Source organism: Sorex fumeus, unplaced genomic scaffold, assembly GCF_029834395.1.
Source record: "Sorex fumeus unplaced genomic scaffold, SorFum_2.1 ptg000231l, whole genome shotgun sequence".
In the NCBI taxonomy this organism is placed as follows: Eukaryota; Metazoa; Chordata; class Mammalia; order Eulipotyphla; family Soricidae; genus Sorex; species Sorex fumeus.
In genome coordinates this window covers 1,593,831-1,614,075 of record NW_026606288.1, presented here as the reverse complement: position 1 = coordinate 1,614,075, position 20,245 = coordinate 1,593,831, and the positions used below count along the sequence as shown (strand labels likewise).

At 44.4% G+C, this 20,245-nt stretch overlaps 1 protein-coding gene and 1 pseudogene across 1 annotated transcript in view; one reads left to right on the top strand and one right to left on the bottom strand.

The window, feature by feature from the left end:
- CUNH12orf4 (chromosome unknown C12orf4 homolog) overlaps positions 1–17,841 on the bottom strand; it is a 45,846-nt gene extending 28,005 nt beyond the window's left edge. Inside the window, exons 1-5 of the mRNA XM_056108657.1 lie at positions 17,652–17,841; positions 15,819–15,964; positions 6,798–6,979; positions 1,908–2,007; positions 1,692–1,813 (exon numbers count right to left, since the gene is read on the bottom strand). Of these exons, the coding sequence (XP_055964632.1) occupies positions 1,692–1,813; positions 1,908–2,007; positions 6,798–6,979; positions 15,819–15,964; positions 17,652–17,829 (728 nt within the window). The 5' untranslated portion in view covers positions 17,830–17,841. The remainder of the gene's footprint in view (positions 1–1,691; positions 1,814–1,907; positions 2,008–6,797; positions 6,980–15,818; positions 15,965–17,651) is intronic.
- Positions 13,630–13,741, top strand: LOC130017902 (uncharacterized; annotated as a pseudogene).
- Positions 17,842–20,245: the final 2,404 nt, after the last annotated feature.

Here is a 20,245-nt window from a genome sequence, read left to right as displayed (position 1 = left end):
TCCCCCAGATAATGACTGAGCACGTCCAATGCACCAATGTTAAGAGCTAACCAGGCAGCAAGGATCGGGGTATAACACAACGACAATAACAACCACCACCACAATAAAAATGACACATGATTTCTCTCTGCAATGCAGACGAGTGGAGGTATGTGTGTGTGGGGGGGGAGGGGGGGGGTCGAACACTTTACAAATGTCACCTCTACTCCTGCAGAGTGATGCTGCTGCCTTGATTAGATTACCAACTTAACATAATTCAACATTTGAGAGAAAGAAAGGAATTTACAAATATACAAATACAGAATCAAGAAATAACAGGTAATGGGGCTGGAGCAATAGCACAGCGGGTAGGGCATTTGTCTTGTACGTGGCCAACCCAGGTTCGATTCCCAGCATTCCATATGGTCCCCTGAGCACCACCAGGAGTAATTCCTGAGTGCATGAGCCAGGAGTAAACCCTGTGCAATGCCGAGTGTGACCCCCCCCGCCCCCCCAAAAGAAGCAAAAAAAAAAAAAGAAATAATAGATACTGACAAACCCTCAGGAATCCATAAAACAGTGTATTCAGGTCAGAGGAAGTGCATGAGCTCTGAGTTACAGAAGGTCCTCGACCCAAAGCCTGAGCCTTGTACGTGACTGTGTGACTGTGTGTCTGTATCACTCTGCACAGCAGTTGTTTGCATACATGTCCTTCTTTTCAGGTTGGAGAATTAGTACAAGGGATCAGGCACTTGCTTTGCATGTGTCCGGTCCTGGTTTGATCCCTGACATCACATATGGCACCCCAAGCACTGCAGAGGTGACTTCTGGGAACGGAGCCATGAATAGCCTCTAAGCACCACAGAGAGTACCCTTAAAGCAGAGCCCCTCCCAAAACAGCCCAAATAATTCTTTTACAATGTAAGCTCCATATGATGATGTTTCTGTTTTACTGCTTAGGATGTGTTTGGCACTGGAGAGTCATTTGGCACTGAAGAGATATTCAGGTAATATTTGTGCTGAATGGAAAATAATTTGAAGAAATGAGGTCATACCCAGGTTATTAATACTTACAAGGGGTGTGGGTATAGCTAAGATTTATGGAGGGAATTAAGGCTATTAACCAATCACTTTCCCAATTCCACCTTCCCAATTTCATTTATGGTTTTTTATTTTTTTTTTTGGCTTGGGGGCCACACCCACCTGTGCTCAGAACTTACTCCTGGCTCTGAGCTTAGGGATCACTCCTGATGGGGCTCAACGAACCGTATGGAGTTCTGGGGAGTGAACCAGGTTGCTGAATGCAAAGGCCAAGTGCCTTAGCAGTGGTGTTGGCTCTCTGCTGCTCCCCCAACTTCATCCTTCATCAAGACGACATTATTGGGCTGGAGCGATAGTTCAGCAGGTAGGGTGTTTGCCTTGCACACGGCCAACCCCAGTTCGATTCCCAGCATCCCATAGGGTCCCCTGAGCACCACCAGGAGTAATTACTGAGTGCAGAGCCAAGGAGTAACCCCTGTGCATTGCCGGGTGTGACCCAAAAAGCAAAAAAAAAAAAAGAAAAAAAAAAGATGACTTTATCCTGATTCTTCATGGGCCACTTGCAAGTATCCGTAACTGCAAGGGTTAAACTTTTCAATGAATAAAAGCTCTTACTAATCACGCACCTTCATGTGAATGAAGTGAATACATATAAAATACACAAGCTGTACCTCAGGGAGCTGTTGTTGGGGTTTTTCAGGTCCTGATGAAGTTTTATCACCCACTCCTGATACTCTTGCTTCTGGATGGCCGTCGACTGCTTTAATTCATTAGACCACTTATTTTCTAAGACCTCGGAAGAGACAGCATACCAACGGATCAATCAGTTTGATGAAAACTTCAAGCAAAAGAAATCGTCTCCCTAAACGTCATTGTCCTTCACTTACTTGTTGGGATTCGAAATGCTGAGCCGCCAAGGCATTGACATCTTGATCTGTCAGAGATTTCCCCAACTCCTGCATCACTTTTTCCATTTCGATGCCCTGTCTAAGACAGAAATAAGTGGGTCAGGTATATTCATCAAACTTTCAAGGAATGCAACCACTCCAGGTTTACTGAGCCATCTCTACATGGATAGTACTGTCCTCCCATTGTTTATCGATTTACTCGAGCGGGCACCAATAACATCTCACAATAAATTGTGAGTCTTGTTGTTACTGTTTTTGGCATATTGAATACGTCATGGGGAGCTTGCTAGGCTTTGCCTTGCGGGTGAGATACTCTCGGTAGCTTGCCGGGCTCTCTGAGAGGGGTGGAGGAATTGAATCCGGGTTGGCCATGTCAGCCACGTGCAAGGCAAACACCTTACTGGTGCTATCGCTCCAACCCACCTCTCCATAGGGAAAACAAATCCCATGATACAGGAATAAATTTAGGAATAGCAACGAATAATTACTAACTAATAATACCCAGAATCTCATGTAGAGTCTTGGAAATAGAGATGTGGGAAGAAGGATGGTAGGTGTTCGTGTTGGGGGCTGGGGGGGGGGGGGGGGATTAGGGACTGGGAAAAGCCTGAGTGCCTGAGAATGGATGACCGGTTAAAGAAACTTTGGTACATCTACACAATGGAATACTATGCAGCTGTTAGAAAAGACGAAGTAATAAAATTTGCATATAAGTGGATGACATGGAGAGTATGATGCTAAGTGAAATGAGTCAGAAAGAGAGGTATAGACATAGAAGGACTGCACTCATTTGTGGAATATAATGTAACAGGATGGAAAGCTAACACCCAAGGATATTTGAGATAGGACCAACCAAGAGGATTGCTTCACAGCTTGGAAGCCGGCCTCACATGCTGGGGGAAAAGGTGGCTCAGATAGAGAAGGGACCACCAAGTAAAGGATGCTTGGAGGGCCTGTCAGGATGGGAGATGCGTGCTGAAAGTAGAGACCGAACATGATGGCCACTTAATATCTGCAAACCACAACATCCTAAAGGAGAGAGAGAGAGAGAGAGAGAGAGAGAGAGAGAGAGAGAGAGAGAGAGAGAGAGAAAGAGAGAGAGAGAGTGAGAGAGAGAGAGAGAGAGAGAGAGAGATTAAAAGGGAATGCTCTGCCACAGAGGTGGGGGTCAGGGGTGGGGATAGGATAGGGATGGTGAGAGGGATATTGGGAACATTAGTGGTGGAGAATGGGCACTGGTGGAGGAATGGGTATTCAACCATTGTATGACTAAAACGTAAGCACAAAAGTTTGTAAGTCTGTAACTGTACTTCACAGTGATTCATTAAAAAATTAAAAATAATTAAAAATTTTTTTAAAAAAGGACTACCATGTCATATAATGTCAAGAGTTCCACTGACAGAGCTGAATGTTAGTCTAAATTTAATTTATAAATGAAAGCCACTGACACCTAGTTGCTTTTCCTTGTCATTTATAAATCTCTTCCAACAAGATGCGTTGTAATTCCTGCCTAAATTCATTTCCTACCTATTTACAAACAGGTACTCATTTACAAGAGAGTTACGGTGATTTCAACCTTTGAAGTTAGTTTATATTATAAGTAGAAGCCGCTAGTTAAGCTCCAAGGATCAGAATGGTATTAAGGCACAAAGATTCCTGTGCAGAAAAATATAATATATGCACGAAAGATATATTTTAGTTTTTAATCTTCATTATCCATGTAATGATTAGATAGGAAATTTTAATTTAAGAAAAATTAAAAATTTCCTCTAGAAAAAATTAACGAACGGTATTAGAAGTTCAGATAATGGTTATTTACAGGGGCAAGTAAGTAATGACTAGTGGGCTTGAAGGGGGCTTCGAAGAGCTAGAAATACTCTATTTCTTCATCTCAGTGTTAATTGTGTGGATTGTGCCAGAGAGATATGACAAAGGGTAGGACTCTTGCCTTGCACGTGGCTGACCTGGGTTCAATCCCTCGCACCCCATATGGTCCCCTAAGCACTGCCGGGAGTGATTTCTGAGTGGAGAGACAGAAGTAACCCCTGAGCATTGCAGGGTGTGACTCAATACACCAAAACCAAAACAAATAATTGTGTGGGTTGTGCTTACACTGTGAACACATACTGAGCTGCCAAGAATTGCCTTTTCCATAAGCCTGTTTTAATAAATAAGCCCATTAACACTTCCTGGCTAAAAAGTGTCTTTGAATACAAATGTATAAAAATAATTTGCTCTAAAACATTTTCTACAAATTTGGCAAAAATAAAACAAATACCCAAACCAAAAGGATTTTACCATTATTCTAGATGATTTAAGTCAATTGTTCTTAAAGGCAAATTTATATTAATTTATAACAACTGATGAAGGTACTTATGTACTCTAAGAGAAACGAATTTGTTAATATATCACTTTGCATGTTTTAGCATAAATTCCATTAAGCCCACACTTAAATATATTGTAGATGACCTCATTACTTTGAAGTACTAGAAGTCAGATTTTTATTTAAAACAGAAATTAACTGCTTAACATTTATAAATGTAAGCCTAGATATAAATACATTTACATAACTTATGTTCCCTCTAGTGGATAAAAGGTATCATTGCCATTTTGGAGTTTTATGGAAATAACCATAATGCTGGCTTGCTAACACGTATTTTCAATGAAAAAAGATAGAATTCAACAAATCAAATTTCAGTAACACCCTAAATGAAAACACCAAGTAGTCAGTAACACATAAGCATTTTCTATGACTAAGATAAGACAATGCTTTACTGCATTTCACATGAAATGAAATGAAATAACTATTATATATTGATTTAGTATGTTAGGTGTGACAATTATGACATCCTGAAGGCATTTCAAAATACGTGATTACAAATGTGTCAAATTAATACTGTTGTGGGGGGCACACCTGGCTGTACTCAGGGTTTACTCCTTGCTCTGTACTCAGTGGTCACTTTTGGCGGGGCAATGGAGGAGGAAACATATACCCATATATGTTAGAGGGGACTCAACCCAGGTGGGCTGTGTACAAGGTAAGCACCTTTCCTGCTTTACTATCTCTCCAGCCCATAAATATCGTGTGTGTGTGTGTGTGTGTGTGTGTCTCCGTGTATGTGGTCCTAGGGACTGAACACTAAACTCAGTGCCATACACATGCAAAGCAAGTGTTCTACTGCTAAGTTATATTCCTGGTTGGAACAAAAAAAACAAACCCACCTTTCAAAGATGCAAAATGGTATTCAAAAGATAGAAGTATAGGGGGAGTCATTTTTGTTTACAAAACAGGAAAATGGATCAAGCACCAAAATTTGGGGTGATTCTGAAAAGAGAGGCAGCATGATCTTGTGATTAAGAGCTCTGGAGTCAGACTTCCAGGATTCAAATTCCGGTTGGCCCTTAGCCAAGTCCCTGAACCTACTTCAGCCCCAGTTTCCTCATCTGTAGAATGGCTGCAGCACAGATCAGAGAAGAGGGCACCTGTCAGGAACTGCAGGTTGCGTCTCCTTGAAATACTTGGCTTGAAACCTGAATCCCAATGGCATGGAACCTGCAGATGAGCCCTTTGGGGAAGGAATTCAGCTGAGAGGAGGCTGAGAGGAGGCTCGAGGCCTCTTGACGGAATAAGGGACAGTGGAACAGAGGCTTTCGCTCTCAAGGCCTTTTTCTCTCTAGGAGAACTGCCACCGTGGGAAATGCCCAGGTGAGCATGCGTGTGAGTCAGGAGGGGGCTTCATCCGACCCCAGAGCTGCGGGCGCCTGCATCCGGTACTCCAGACGTGAGCAGCCTGTGGCACTGTCAGAGTCCCACTCCTGTGGCTCAACCCACAGCTGCTCTGTGGACTGGTGGTCGCCTGTAGGCACAAAAAGGTCCCAAACCACTGGCCTAACTCCTTTCATTTGGAACAGGCGGCTGTCAACCTCCAAGCCACAGTGTGGGACCAGTCTGCAGGTAGAAAGGTCGAAAACCACTGGTTTGCCACATTGACGCTGTAACTGGTGCTATCTGAATCAATTCAAGTGCCACTGGTGGTACACGCCAGCGCCAGTGTGTTAAACTACACGGCGTGCGTTCTTTCATGACAGCAACCTTACCCACTGACTTAAAGCATTTTGTACATTGTCTGGAACAAGGAAAAGCTTCGTCAGAGGCAACTTATTCCTCTCAGTAGAAATAGGAATATAATTCCTAGGGTGGGAGCGACAGCACAGCAGGTAGGGCGCTTGCTTTGCGCATGGCCAACCTGGGTTGAATCCCTGGCATCCCAGATGGTCTCCCAAGCCCCGCCAGGAGTGACCCCTAAGTGCAGAGCCAGAAGTGAGCCCTGAGGACTGCAAGGTGTGGTCCCCAAACAAAAATCAAACAAGAGAAAAAGAATATAGGGACTGGAGCATGAGGACAGGAAGGGAGGGCATTTGCCTTGCATGCGGCCGACCCAGGTTCGATTCCCAGCATCCCATAAGGGTCCCTTGAGCACTGCCAGGAGTAATTCCTGAGTGCAGAGCCAGGAGTAACCCTGGAGCATTTCTGGGTATGACCCTAAAAGTTATTAAATAAATAGATATAAATAAATAATATGTGTGTGTGTGTGTGTGTGTGTGTATAGGGGGAGAGAGAGAGAGAGAGAGAGAAAGATAGAGTATGGACAGATAGATAGATAGATAGGCACCAAAATGTATCTAAAATAATCACTTGAAGGTTTCATAAAATTACAAAGACTTTCCTGGTTGCAGTGAAAGATTTAACATATAAAATTTTTAATTCTAATATCTTATTTTTTTAATCTTACAGAAAGTGAACAGAAGCTGTTCTTCAGGTCACCCTAATTTCACAATGTCAGATCCGGTTATGAAAATGAGAAATACCTCTCTCGCAATTTTTTCAGCTCCACGTCTCTCTCACCAATCAGCTCTGAGATACTGACAAAGTAATTATGCTCCAAATTGAGGAGCGTTTCCGAGGCTGGGGAATGGATGAGGTCATGGTACACATCTGCGAAGTCTTCATCCCAGCTGGGCTCCTCCGGCCTGGCGTGCTCTAATGTGGTCTACAAGACAATACAGGCCATCTTAAATCATCACAGAGTATTTTTATTTCAGACTTGATGAGGAAAATATGTATAGGATGATTTCATTTTTCATATCACACAAGAACCAGAAAAGACTTATTTATGTAAGGGTATTAAAAATATGGAAAGAATGGAACGAGAAACAGCACTGTGGTTAAAGCACTTGCCCTGCACATGGCAAGCCCTGGTTCAGTCTCCTGCAACACACGCGCTCAACCCGCCTCCCTCTCCCCAGCCCTGCCAGGAGCCAGCCCTGGGCACAAACCCAGAAGGAAGCCCCGAGAACCGCCAGGTGTGTCCCAAAGATCAAAATAAGCAAATGACATGGAAAGACATAAGCTAGGTTAACACATGTTAACAACTTACACAGCGCAGTCTCCTGCCCCCACGCCTGGCTGTCCTCGCCGGGACCCCTTGGAGGGGAGTGGGTTGAGTTTCCCTCCCCGCCCCAACCAGGGCTCCGGCAGCTGAAAACCTCCGGAACTAGCCACCACCATGCTGAGACCACTCTCCGCACACCTGAAGGTACCGGCAGAGGAACAAAGGCACGCGCGTCCCAGGACTGAGATCTCCAAGCCTGCTCGGATCGGGGCTGAGCATCCTCCACCCAGATCCTCCATATTCCAGTAGGCGGGGGTCACACCCACCAACTGGCCCCCTAGCGCCGTGTAATCCCATCAACTGCCAAGACCCGGAGACTATAAAACCCAGCTCCTGGAAGCACGCGGCCACATTGGCGGCCGCGTGACATCTTATTATCTAATTCTTACTTTGGGCAAACTGGCAGGCTACTGAATGTAACCTGCCCACATAGCAGAGTCTGGAGTACCCAATATGCCAAATGCCAGTAACAATCATGGGTCTCATTCCCCTAACCCTGAAAGAGTCTTGAATATGGCACTTCTTTAAAAAATCTCAGGGCTAGGACGAAGGAGATGTTACTGGGGCCTGCTTGAGGCAATCGACAAACAACAGGATGGTCATGATCGTCGTGATCGTGATCGAACAACTTACACAGTGGAGGAAAGTGTGTACACACACACACACACACACACACACACACAACTAGACCTGCTTTTATCTCATTTCAATAAAACAACACACACACTTACACAGGAGGGGGGTATTAATGCTAATGGTGATTGACAGGATGTTGGGATTTCTGATGCTCTTTGTAACCAAACAAGTTGTGCAAAATGAAACAACATACACGATTTCAACTCCTCTGTGCTTCCTAAGGGCTGAAGCTGTACTCTGATCATCACTCTCTATCTTAACCTACTTTATTTGGGCCATACCCGGTGTGGGGGCTCAGGGCTTTCCTCTGGTCTCTTGGCCCAGGGATCACTCCTGGCAGAGCTCAGGCGACCACATAGGGTGCTGGGGAATCATTTGGGGGTCAGTCGCATGCAAGGCAAGTGCCTTATTATTTGTCGCATCTCTCTGGTCCCTGCTCCACACCTTTGGACAGGGCATGGCTGAATAATAACCAGCCCGTGGGACTCAAACTCTGTTCGACATTCATTTCAGATTCAGAGTGAAATTTTGTAGGAAGGAGCTGAGTGCAGAGGCATAGACACTCGGCTACCTACAATGGCCGGCAGCATTGGTTTAAAACTCTGCCTCGGCAAAATGGTATAGTCGAAGTGACATCTGCAATTGTTTGTTCATTGCAGCACTCTTTACAATAGCCAGAATCTGGAAAAAACCTGAGTGCCCGAGAACTGATGACTGGTTAAAGAAACTTTGGTACATTTACACAATGGAGTACTATGTAGCTGTTAGAAAAGATGAAGTTATGAAATTTACATACAAGTGGTACTACATGGAAAGTATCATGTTAAGCGAAATGAGTCAGAAAGAGCGGGATAGACACTGAAAGATTGCATTCATCTGGGGAACATCACTTATCACTTTATCATCCTGTTAATCGTCGATTTGCTCGAGCGGGCGCCAGTAATGTCTCCATTTGTCCCTGTCACATGGTAGGGAACATAAAGCAACAAAACGGGAGACTAACACCCTGGAATGGCTGAGATTAGTACCAGAATTTTGCTCCATGACTTGAAGGCCAGCCACATGTGCTAGGTGAAAAGGAAGCTCAGATAGAGAAGAGAGCACCAAATAAAGGGTGTTGGGAGGATCCTCCCAGGGTGGGAGAAGCATGCTGAAAGTAGACTATACCAAACATGACTGCCACTCAATGCCTCTCTTGCAAACCAATACACCCAAAAGGAGAGAGAACAGAGGGGAATGCCCTGCCACAAAGGCAGGGTGGGATGGGGAGGGATGGGGGGGAGGGATACTGGGATCTGTGGTGGTGGGAAATGGGCACTGGTGGAGGGGTGGGTATTTGATCATTGTATAACTGAAACCCAAGCACAAAAATTTATAAGTCTATAAAATAATAAAAAATAAAAACTCTGCCTCGAGGCTGGAGCTATAGTACAGCGGGTAGGGTGCTTGCCTAGCATGTGGTCAACTCAGGTTCGATCCCCGGCATCCCATATGGTCCCCCGAGCACTGCCAGGAGTAATTCCTGAGTGCAGAGCCAGGAGTAACCCCTGAGCACTGCTGGGTGTGATGCAAAAAGCAGAAAAAAAAACCAAAAAACAAAAAACCTCAGCCTTGAGCAGCTTCACAAAGAGGCAGAAGCCACTGAACAGTCTCCCCTTGCTATTCCCTCAAGAAAGATGGTACTGGAAGGGGGAAACATGACACTTGAGAGGAATGTGGAGTTCACTAAGAACTGATAGAGAATTTAAAAAAAAAATAGTAGCCTACAGAAGGACCATTATTTCCCCCCTTCCACCCTTCGGTCCATAGCTCAGCTGCTTTGATGCTCAAACCATGTGGCAAAACCTCACCCCTCAGGGCTGCTGATACCTAAGATACCTCTCTGCACTCTCGCTCTCGCTTAGCCCTGACTCCGAGTTCTCGGCCTTCCCCTCCATCACATGCTGCCAACTGGATCACCCAAATGCCATGGAGGTAACCCACCCAAAGCCCTGCTCTCTTGTGCCCTGAATGCCGTGTCTTTAGTAAGTTCTCCTTCCAGGTTATGACAGGTGATCAGGCACTAGAGCCTTCATCTAGCTAACCAACAATTACAGACCTGTGGCATCTACTGTTTCAGAGCGTTCTATGAACTATGGAGTTCCTACGTCATGTTCCTCTAAACTATAAATACTCCTATAAACGACATGTTAGACTAGGTGCCAATTGTGGGTGAGAAAGAACTAACCAGACAACTTATCCATGGCAGGGTCACATATACCAGGGGCTTCCACAGGGTCCAGCAGTGCTTCTTGGGCCAGAAGATGAAAACCAGTGACGTCAGGGTCAGTGGCCTGTGTCCCCCTGCACCAAGAGTGAACTTGGAGCACCAAGGGAAAGCTCCCGAGAGCAGTTGGGTGTGGCTCCCAAACCATCCTGTCTGTCTGTCTGTCCTCCCGTTGTTCATCAATTTGCTCGAGCGGGCCCAGTAACATCTCCATTGTGAGACTTCTTGTTACTGTGTTTGGCATATTGAATACTCTCATAGCTTGCCAGGCTCTCTGAGAGGGGCAGAGGAATCGAACCCAGCTCAGCCAGGCTGGCTGCGCTCAAGGCAAACGTCCTACCGCTGTGCTATCACTCCAGCCCCCCCCCCCCAACCATAAACAAAAGCAAAACAAAAAAAATCAAAGTCAAAACCCCACCAAAGCAGACCACCAAAAGCAGACGTCACACAGCAGTGCTGTTGTCATTTTACAAAGAACAGGTTGGTAGATGTTACCTGAATATATCGGGGTCTTTTTTTTGTTTTTAAGGAGGAGGAAATTTTGCCCTTCATGACAACATGGATGAAACAATGCTAAGTGAAATAAGTCAGACAGGAAAAAAGCACAGGTTTCATGATTTCACTTAGATGTGGGACTTAAGAAAAGAGAAAAGAAAATCCAAGCCTATAGAGACAAAGAACGAATTTCTGACGATCAGGGCTGAGGTGGAGGGAAGATGGGTAACAGGATTAAAGGTTACAAACTGTTGGGGCTTATTAAAAACACAGCATTCAGGGCACAAGAGAGCAGGGCTTTGGAAGGGGTCACCCACATGGAGTGACAGTACAGCAGGAAAGGTACTATCGGCTACTACTGGAAGCAGCTGACCCGGGTTTGATCCCTGGCACCCCTTACGGTCCCCTGAGCCCTGCCAGGAGTGATCTCTGAGTGCAGAGCCAGGAGTAAGCCCTGAACACTGCCAGGTGTGGCCCAGAAGCCGAAAAACTATCTACATAAGTAAAAGTTACAAATTTCTGGGCCAGAGAGATGGTTCTATCAGCCGAACACATGCTTCACATGTGGGGAGCCTAGGACCAACCCTGGTATCATTTGGTCCCCAGAAAAGCAGAGTGACACCGAGCACAGAGCATGGAGCAGCCTCCGGAGCACTGTTAGGTGTCATGTCCCATCCCCACCTCCAAAAAAAAAAATCCCCAAAAGGCAAATAGATTATGTAATTTTCTATAATAAAATAAGTTCTTGGGGTATAATATACAGCAGGTGACTATTGTTAATAATGCTATATTACTGTTCACAATATCCAGAATCTAGAAACAACCCGAGTGCCCGAGAAGAGATGACTGGTTAACGAAACTCTGGTACATCTACACAATGGAATACTATGCAGCTGTTAGGAAAGATGAAGTCACGAAATTTGCTTATAAGTGGATGGACATGGAGAGTATCATGCTAAGTGGTACTGAGTCAGAAAGAGAGGGACAGACATAGAAGGATTGCACTCATTTGTGGAATATAAAATAACATAATATGAGACTGATACCCAAGGGCAGTAGAGACGGTGCCAGGAAGATTGCTCCATAGTTGGAAGCCTGCCTCATGAGAGAGAAGGCAGCTGGAATAGAGAAGGGATCACTGAGTCAATGATGGTTGGAGGGATCACTCAGGATGGCAGGTGTGTGCTGAAAGTAGATAAAGGACCAAACGTGATAGCCTCTCAGTATCTGTATTGAAAACCAAAAACCCAAAAGTAGAGAGAGAGTATGAGGGAAATTGTCAGCTACAGAGGCAGGGGAAGGGTTAGGAAGGTGGGGGGTAGACTGGGGGCAGGGGTGGTGGAAAATGTGCACTCGCGGAGTATGGGTGTTCAATCATTGTGTGACTGAAACTCAAACATAAAAGCTTTGTAAGTGTTGCTCACGGTGATTCAATAAAAAAAAAACATAAAATGCAAATTTTCATATAGATGGATTTCACATAGGTGGATCAACATGGAGAGTATCATGTTAACTGAAATGAGTCAGAGAGAGAGATAGAAAGATTGCACTCATTTGTGGAATATAAAGTAAGAGAATGGGACACTAACACCCAAGAATCACGGTCACGGTCCTTCCTTTGTTCATCGATTTGCTCGAGCGGGCCCAGTAACGTCTCCATTTTGAGACCTGTTGTTACTGTGTTTGGCGTATCAAATATGTCATGGGTAGCTTGCCAGGCTTTGTCATGCGGGCGAGATACTCTTGGTAGCTTGCCGGGCTCTCCGAGAGAGGCGGAGGAATCGAACCCGGCTTGGCCGTGTTGGCTGCATGCGAGGCAAACGCCCTACCACTGTGCTATCACTCCTACAACACAGAATCATTAGCGGGTAGGGCGTTTGCCTGGCACGCAGCCCACCCGGCTGACCTGGGTTCCATTCCTCCATCCCTCTAGGAGAGCCCGGCAAGTTACCGAGTGTATCTTGCCTGCACGGCAAAGCCTGGCAAGCCCCCCGTGATGTATTCGATGTGCCAAACACAGTAACAACAAGTCTCACAATGGAGACGTTACTGGTCCCGCTTGAGCAAATCAAGGACAGTGACAGTAACTGATACAACAGTATTTGTATTTACACTAGTAGTGTGACAAGTCAGTTACACCTCAATAAAGTAATAAAGAAAAGGAAGAGAAGACCTCTTTTTTTCTCTTATTTGCCTTCACTTTGTTCCATGTTCTCACAAGATTTACTCCTAAACCTAACACTTACTGCAGGTGTTCTAAGTGGGCATCTTTGTCTCTCCTAAGTAGGTTTTAAAGTCTCCATAGGCAAAGATGTACCCTCAGCTGTAAATGCAAACCACCCATTATTCATGAACGCATTCACTCAGATACTCATTTTGGGGGGGGGGGGTCACACCCAGCAATGCACAGTGGTTAGTCCTGGCTCATACCCTCAGGAATTACTCCTGACAGTGCTCAGGTGACCATATGGGATGCTGGGAATCGAAACCGGTTCGACTGCATGCAAGGCAGATGCCCTACCCACTGTACTATCGCTCCAGCCCCTCAGTTATTCATTTTTGATCAGGCTGGGAATTGAATCCGCTCTCACTCACATGAAGGACATGATCTTCCACTGAGATAAATAACTCTGGGCAATATAAATCACTTTAGAGACACTAAAAAAATTGGTTTTTTGAGTCTAGTATTTTAAGACACAAAATGCATCGGTTTATTCATGAAGTGGCCTTATTCTCTTAATATATCTTTGCTTTATTTTATTAGCTGCACATTTTCTTTGACGTAAATGATCAGTCATCTCTCTTTTTTTTAATGCAACGGCGGTTCTATACGGTTAAAATGACGTGCGTGAAGACTGTATTTTTAGGGATAATTTCTATAGTTCATTACTAGAGAAGTTTCTTGCTAAGGAAGAGGGGTGGAGCAAAGAGGGAACCTTGGGTCATTGATGGAGGGACGCTGACACTGGTGATGAGTTTGGAGATGGAGTTGGAATGTCTAAAACTCTCTTATCAACTGCTTGGAAAATCATGATGAATAGAATAAGAAAAGGAAGTATGTGAAAAAGAATGGCATCTTTAAAAGAAGCTATGAAAACTTAGTATGTACCAAACTGACAGAAAAACAAACAAGTGCTACATTAAAAAAAAAAACAAGCGAACTTCTAAAAGAATTCTAGTGGTTATGAAAGGGCAAGGGCCAGGGATGGGAGAAATGGGTACAGGGTTAATTTGGGTGACCAGATGGCACTAGAACTTTGGTGGCAAGTGCAGTGAATCCTCGATGGATACACAGGACTTACACCCCTGCAATCCTATCATTTTGTAAGCTAATAATAAATTTTTAAAAGGAGAGGCATCAGGGACTGGAGTGATAATGCAGTGGGTAGGGTGTTTCCCTTGCATGGGGCTCACCTGGGTTCAATCCCCAGCAGACCATATAGTGCCCCCCCGAATACCACCAGGAGTAACCCCTGTGACCAGGGCGGGGATGGGGGGCCGGAAGAGAGGCATCAAATAGGAGCCATGAAATCAATTTCTTTTGAAATCTTATAGACCGAGTTGCTTAGCGTGGACTATAACTCACTCATTACAGTTTGCTTGCATCTCACATTGTTTACACAGTTCTGAGCTTGGTTCTCAAAACTGTAATTTTCATCTTGTATCTGTCTCGTTCCCTATTTTATGGCCCAGTATCGAATCTGAAATGTAATACATCCTCAATACACTGTCTCTAAGATACAATTTAAAAAAGATACAACTCTGGGGCTGGAGCAATAGCACAGCGGGTATTGTGTTTGCCTTGCATGCAGCTGACCTAGGTTCGATTCCCAGCATCCCATATGGTCCCCTGAGCACCGCCAGGAGTAACTCCTGAGTGTAGAGCCAGGAGGAATCCCTGTGCATCGCTGGGTGTGACCCAAAAAGCAAAAAATAAAATAAAAAATAAAATAAAAATAAAAAAGATACAACTCTCAGAAATCAGGAGAAACACATACACTAAAAAAATTATTTGTTTTTCTGAAACTATAATTTAACTGGGTGTACTATAAATTTAATGACTATATCTTGTAACCCTGTGCTGGTTAGAAATACAATAGTGGTCACTCATTTTACAAAGATGCTGCAAAGTATATAGTATAGTTTTTGTATACACAGGAGCACAAACCTGCATTATAGGTTATGGCATAAATATCTGTACATAGAGGAACAAAAAGATTCTACAACGATGTCAGTATTATCAATCTAAAAGCCTATCAGAGAGAGAGAGGGAGGTGGAGAGAGAGAGAGAGAGAGAGAGAGAGAGAGACAGAGAGAGACAGAGAGAGACAGAGAGAGACAGAGAGAGACAGAGACAGAGACAGAGAGACAGAGAGAGGGAGAGTGAGAGGGAGAGAGAGAGAAAGTGTCTGCGACAGGGACAGGAGGGGATATGGGGTAGCGGGAAACTTGGGACATTGGTGGTGGGAAACGTACACTGGTGAAGCGATGGGCGTTGGAACATAGTATGACTGAAACCCAACCCTGAACAACTTTGTAACAACGTATCTCACTGCAATTCAATAAAACTTTTTTGGTTTTGTTACTTTTGTGGGCCATACCCCAGCAAAGCTCAGTGGTTACTCCTGGTGCTGCACACAGAAATTACTCCTGACAGTGCTCAGGGGACAAAATGGGATACAGGGTATTGAACCCAGGTTGGCTGCATGCAAGGCAAACGCCTTACTCACTGTACTATTGCTCCAGCCAATAAAAATATATATATATTTTTAATAATTAAAAAGCCGGGAAGGGGGTAGAGAAACATCCAAAAAAGAAATACTCCTCAAAATCTAGAATTTCCTTAAAACTTACATTTGAGATATTTATTTATTCTGGTTTTTGGACCACATCTGGCTGTGTTTAAGGCTTACTCCTGGCTGTATGCTCAGGAATCACTCCTGCCAGGGCTCAGGGGGCCATAAGCAGTGCTTCAGAGAGAACCTGGGTTAGCATCTTACCTGCTGTACCATCCCTCTGACCCCTGGTCTATTTTCTTACCTCAGCATAAGCTTTGGCCCATGTGTTTGCCAGTTGGTGTAAATCGACTTCCCCCGACTTCACAGCTTCTAGGGAGGCTTCAGCATCATCATCATAGTCTTTGAGAGATTCTTCTTCTATAAACTGGCTCAGAGCTGCTTTTAAGTCTGTGACAGGGATAATTAGCCAGGCATAAATAGATAACACTTTACGCGGCAACTATGCATTTCAATGTCAATTTTTTATTTATCTTCAACCCTGAATAAAATGTCTAAAGTCGGTGGCCAGAGTGATAGTCCGGCAGGTAGGGCATTTGCTCTGGCCAATCAGACTTGGTCCCCATATGGTCCCCAAGTACTGCCAGAAGTCAACCTTAAGCATAGAGCCAGGAGTAAACCCTGAGCACCACTGGGTGTGGTCCAAAAAGGGAAAAAGGAGAGGAATCAGAATGATAGTACAGCAGGGAGGGCACTTGCCTTGCACGCAGCTGACCTAGGTTCAATCCCCGGTACCCCCTATGATCACCTGAGCCCTGTCATGAATGATCCCTGGGCCCAGACCCAGGAGTAAGCCCTGAGCCCAGTAGGTATGACCCCAAAACTACTGCATAAAGAAATGCCAAAATTCTTTTTTTTTTTTTGGCTTTTTTGGGTCACATCCGGCGATGCACAGTGGTTCCTCCTGGCTCTGCGCTCAGGAATTACCCCTGGCGGTGCTCAGCGGACCATACGGGATGCTGGGAATCGAACCCGGGTTGGCCGCGTGCAAGGCAAACGCCCTACCTGCTGTGCTATTGCTCCAGCCCCATGCCAAAATTCTTAACTCTTAAGCATAACCCTTAGAGTAACTAATGACATTTTCCTCCCTTTTTTAAAATAGTAACTTAGATAATATGGTTACAATAGTGTTAACTGATTTTTCAGATTTAAAGTGTTATATTAAACAAATACACATACAAGCACATATATGCCACACACACACAAGATAGTTTGCATTTGGGAGACAACTGAAATAACTGTTTCATTTTTTGAAGCCCTGACTATTAAAAAGAATGAATGACGCATGTAAGATTTCAGTTACATCATGTAATTGTTCTATTTTATGCTTTTATCCAAGGAAGGAAGCTTTTTTTTTTTTTCTCTTTTTGGGTCACACCCGGCGATGCTCAGGGGTTACTCCTGGCTCATGCACTCAGGAATTGCTCCTGTCGGTGCTCGGGGGACCATATGGGGTGCTGGGAATCGAACCTGGGTCGGCCTTGTTGGCTGTGTGCAAGGCAAACGCCCTACCCGCTGTGCTATCGCTCCAGCCCCCAGGAAGCATTTTTTAAGAGAATAACAGCTAATCAAATTTATGCTTCAGAAGAAGGGGTAACTTTTCTGTTTTTTTTCATTTTTTTTTATTAGTGAAACACCATGAGGTACAGTTATAGACTTACAAATTTTTGTGCTTGGGTTTCAGTTATACAATGATCAAGTACCCATCCCTCCACCAGCGCCCATCTTCCACCACCACGGGTCCCAGCATCCCTCCCATCCTCCATCCCTCCCATCCCACCCTGCCTCTGTGGCAGGGCATTCCCTTTTGTTCTCTCTCTCTCCTTTTGGGTCCTGTGGTTTGCAAGAGAGGCATTGAGTGGCAATCATGTTCAGTCAATAGTCTACTTTCAGCACACGTCTCCCATCCCGAGTAGGTCCTCCAAACACCCTTTACTTGGTGGTCCCTTCTCTGTCTGAGCTGCCTTTCCCCCCAGCATGTGAGGCCGGCTTCCAAGCCATGGAGCAAACCTCCTGGTACTACTCTCTACTATTCTTGGATGTTAGTCTCCCATAAAGTAATATTTTCAAGACCAACCTTTTTCTATAAAGCATGGTAAGTTGTGCAGTAGCATGAGACGACCATGTAAGTGGCTGGCATTCTCTTCAACAGGAAATTGGAGGGGAACCCTCAGTTCTAAGCACTCGCGACCGACTTTAAATTTATACACAAATTCCCTTTCTCTGCTGCAGAATCTTTCTCTATTTTTCTTCATCTTCTAGAGCAGTTTCTGTAGAATGAACAACAGAAAAAAAAATTTTTAAGCAGCAGGTTATAAGTCCACAGAAACCCACGTTTCTTTACTGCTATGCCAACTCAAAAAAAAGTCCCACCTTCATACATTTTGTCTAAGTCTAAGCCAATTATTCCAGTTTTCTTCTATCCCTTTATCTACATTATAAAAACAAAATATTTCTCTTTTAATGAAAACGCTTTACTTGACACTTAATATACATTAGGTCCAGAAAAGTACTTTGGATTTCTTAGGTAAGGTTCTGAAGAACAAGGAAGGAAGAATTTTAAAGAAAAGATTATATTGGGGACCTGAGTGATAGTACAGTGGATAGGGAATTTCCCTTGCATGCAGCGGACCCCAATTCAATCCCAGGCACCCCATGTAGTCCCCTGAGCCCTGCCAGTACTGATCTGAGTGCAGAGCCAGAAGTAAGCTAAGTCCTGAGCACATTCAAGTGTAGCACGGAAGGAAGGAAGGAAGGAAGGAAGGAAGGAAGGAAGGAAGGAAGGAAGGAAGGAAGGAAGGAAGGATGGATTACACTGGCATCAGACACGAAGCTTAAGAAACAGTTACTGCAAAATAGGAGACTAACACCCAAGAATGGCCGAGATTAGTACCAGGAACTTTACTCCATGGCTTGGAGGCCAGCCACACATGCTAGGGAAAAAGGGAGCTCAGATAGAGAAGGGAACACCAAATAAAGGGTGTGGGAGGATCCTCCCAGGATGGGAGAAGCATCTGAAAGTAGACTATAGACCAAACATGATTGTCACCCATTGCCTCTTTTGCAAACCACAACACCCAATAGGAGAGAGAGAACAAAAGGGAATGCCCTGCCACAGAGGCAGGGTGGGATGGGGGGATGGGGGGTGGGAGGGATACTGGGATCCGTGGTGGTGGGAAATGGGCACTGGTGGAGGGATGGGTATTTGATCATTGTATAATTGAAACCCAAGCACAAAAGTTTGTAAGTCTACAACTGTACCTCATGATGTCTCACTAATAAAAATTAAAAGAAAAAAAGAAACAGTTACTGAACACAACGAGAGAGGGAAAAAAAAAAAACCACACAAATCAGGGACTGTCCAGGACCCTCTAGGCAAATTAGACTTAAAGGAAAACTTGCTGAAATAAGAAAAATCAACATCAAATAAGAACTTCCTTATGAGCTTCCTAAAGGTGCCCCGCCCCTCAGCTTTTTCAAACCATGTTCTCATACCTTTCAATTTTTTAAAGTTAGATCATAATATTTCTCAAAGTGCCTATCTGGTCATGTTGTCTATATGCTTTGAAATATTTCTCTGACACTCCATTACTCTCCACAAATTTCAAATTCCTTAACTCAGTCTACAGGACCGCCGCTTATATTTTAGACTCTTTTTACAGAAGTTGCACCTCCAGCCCTCACCAACCCAACACACAAGTTCATCATCTTTATTTTTCCAGCTAGACTGAATTTCTCTCAACACAAAGTCTCTCTTTCCACTCACAATCTTTTGGAATGCATTCCCTTTGTTTAGATCACTGCTACCTCTCTCCCCTGCTATTAGTACTCATTCTTTAGGTCGTGACTTAGATAGATGCCAGCAAATCTTTTAGTTCATGGGACTGTCTTAAGAATTACTTAAATAGAAAACCCAAAGCACCTGGGAAACACAAGTCAATAAATGGAAGTTAGAAATGAAATAACAAAAGGAATTCTCTATGAACATATCAATACCCACCCCCACATCTTAAGCTGCTAATTCAAGACACACTTTTAAGGCACAGGAAGTAAAGGTTCGACATAGCAGAGTGTAAAAAGAAAAGGAATAACAGCCCACGTGGAATTTTGTTCAGATTTAATATTTTCGGTAAACAAATAATATTAGCTTTGGCTCCAACTGGTTTACCATTTAGAGATAGAGTGTTTCAACAAATGTACTTTGTTTCATTTCCTCTATTAAAAAATCTCTTTTTTTTTTTGCAACGATGAAACCAAGAAAGGGTTCTTTTGCAAAATACTGGGACGGGGTGAGTAATGCCAGTAAGTTGGTTGTCTTGCACACAACCGACTGGGTTCGATTCTCAAGCACCACAAATGACTCCTCCACTTCCCCCTCGCCCAATACTTGCAGGAGTATGCAAAGCCAGGAGTAAGCCCCTGAGCACCGCCGGCTGTGACCCCAAAGCCTCCCTCCGCATACGACCGCCCCCACCAAAAACCAAAAAACGAACGGGACCGTAGGAAGAAGCCAGAATCGAACTCCTACCGCTAACAGGGTGGAGGCGCTAAGCTTAAATTAAGAAAAGGGAGGACGGCCGGAGCAAGAAGCTCCAGCCCAATGATGCAAACAGTCCCTCCACTCGAAGCTGTGAGTCTTGGGGGCTCCCTTGCTATGGGCTGTGAGCTCAC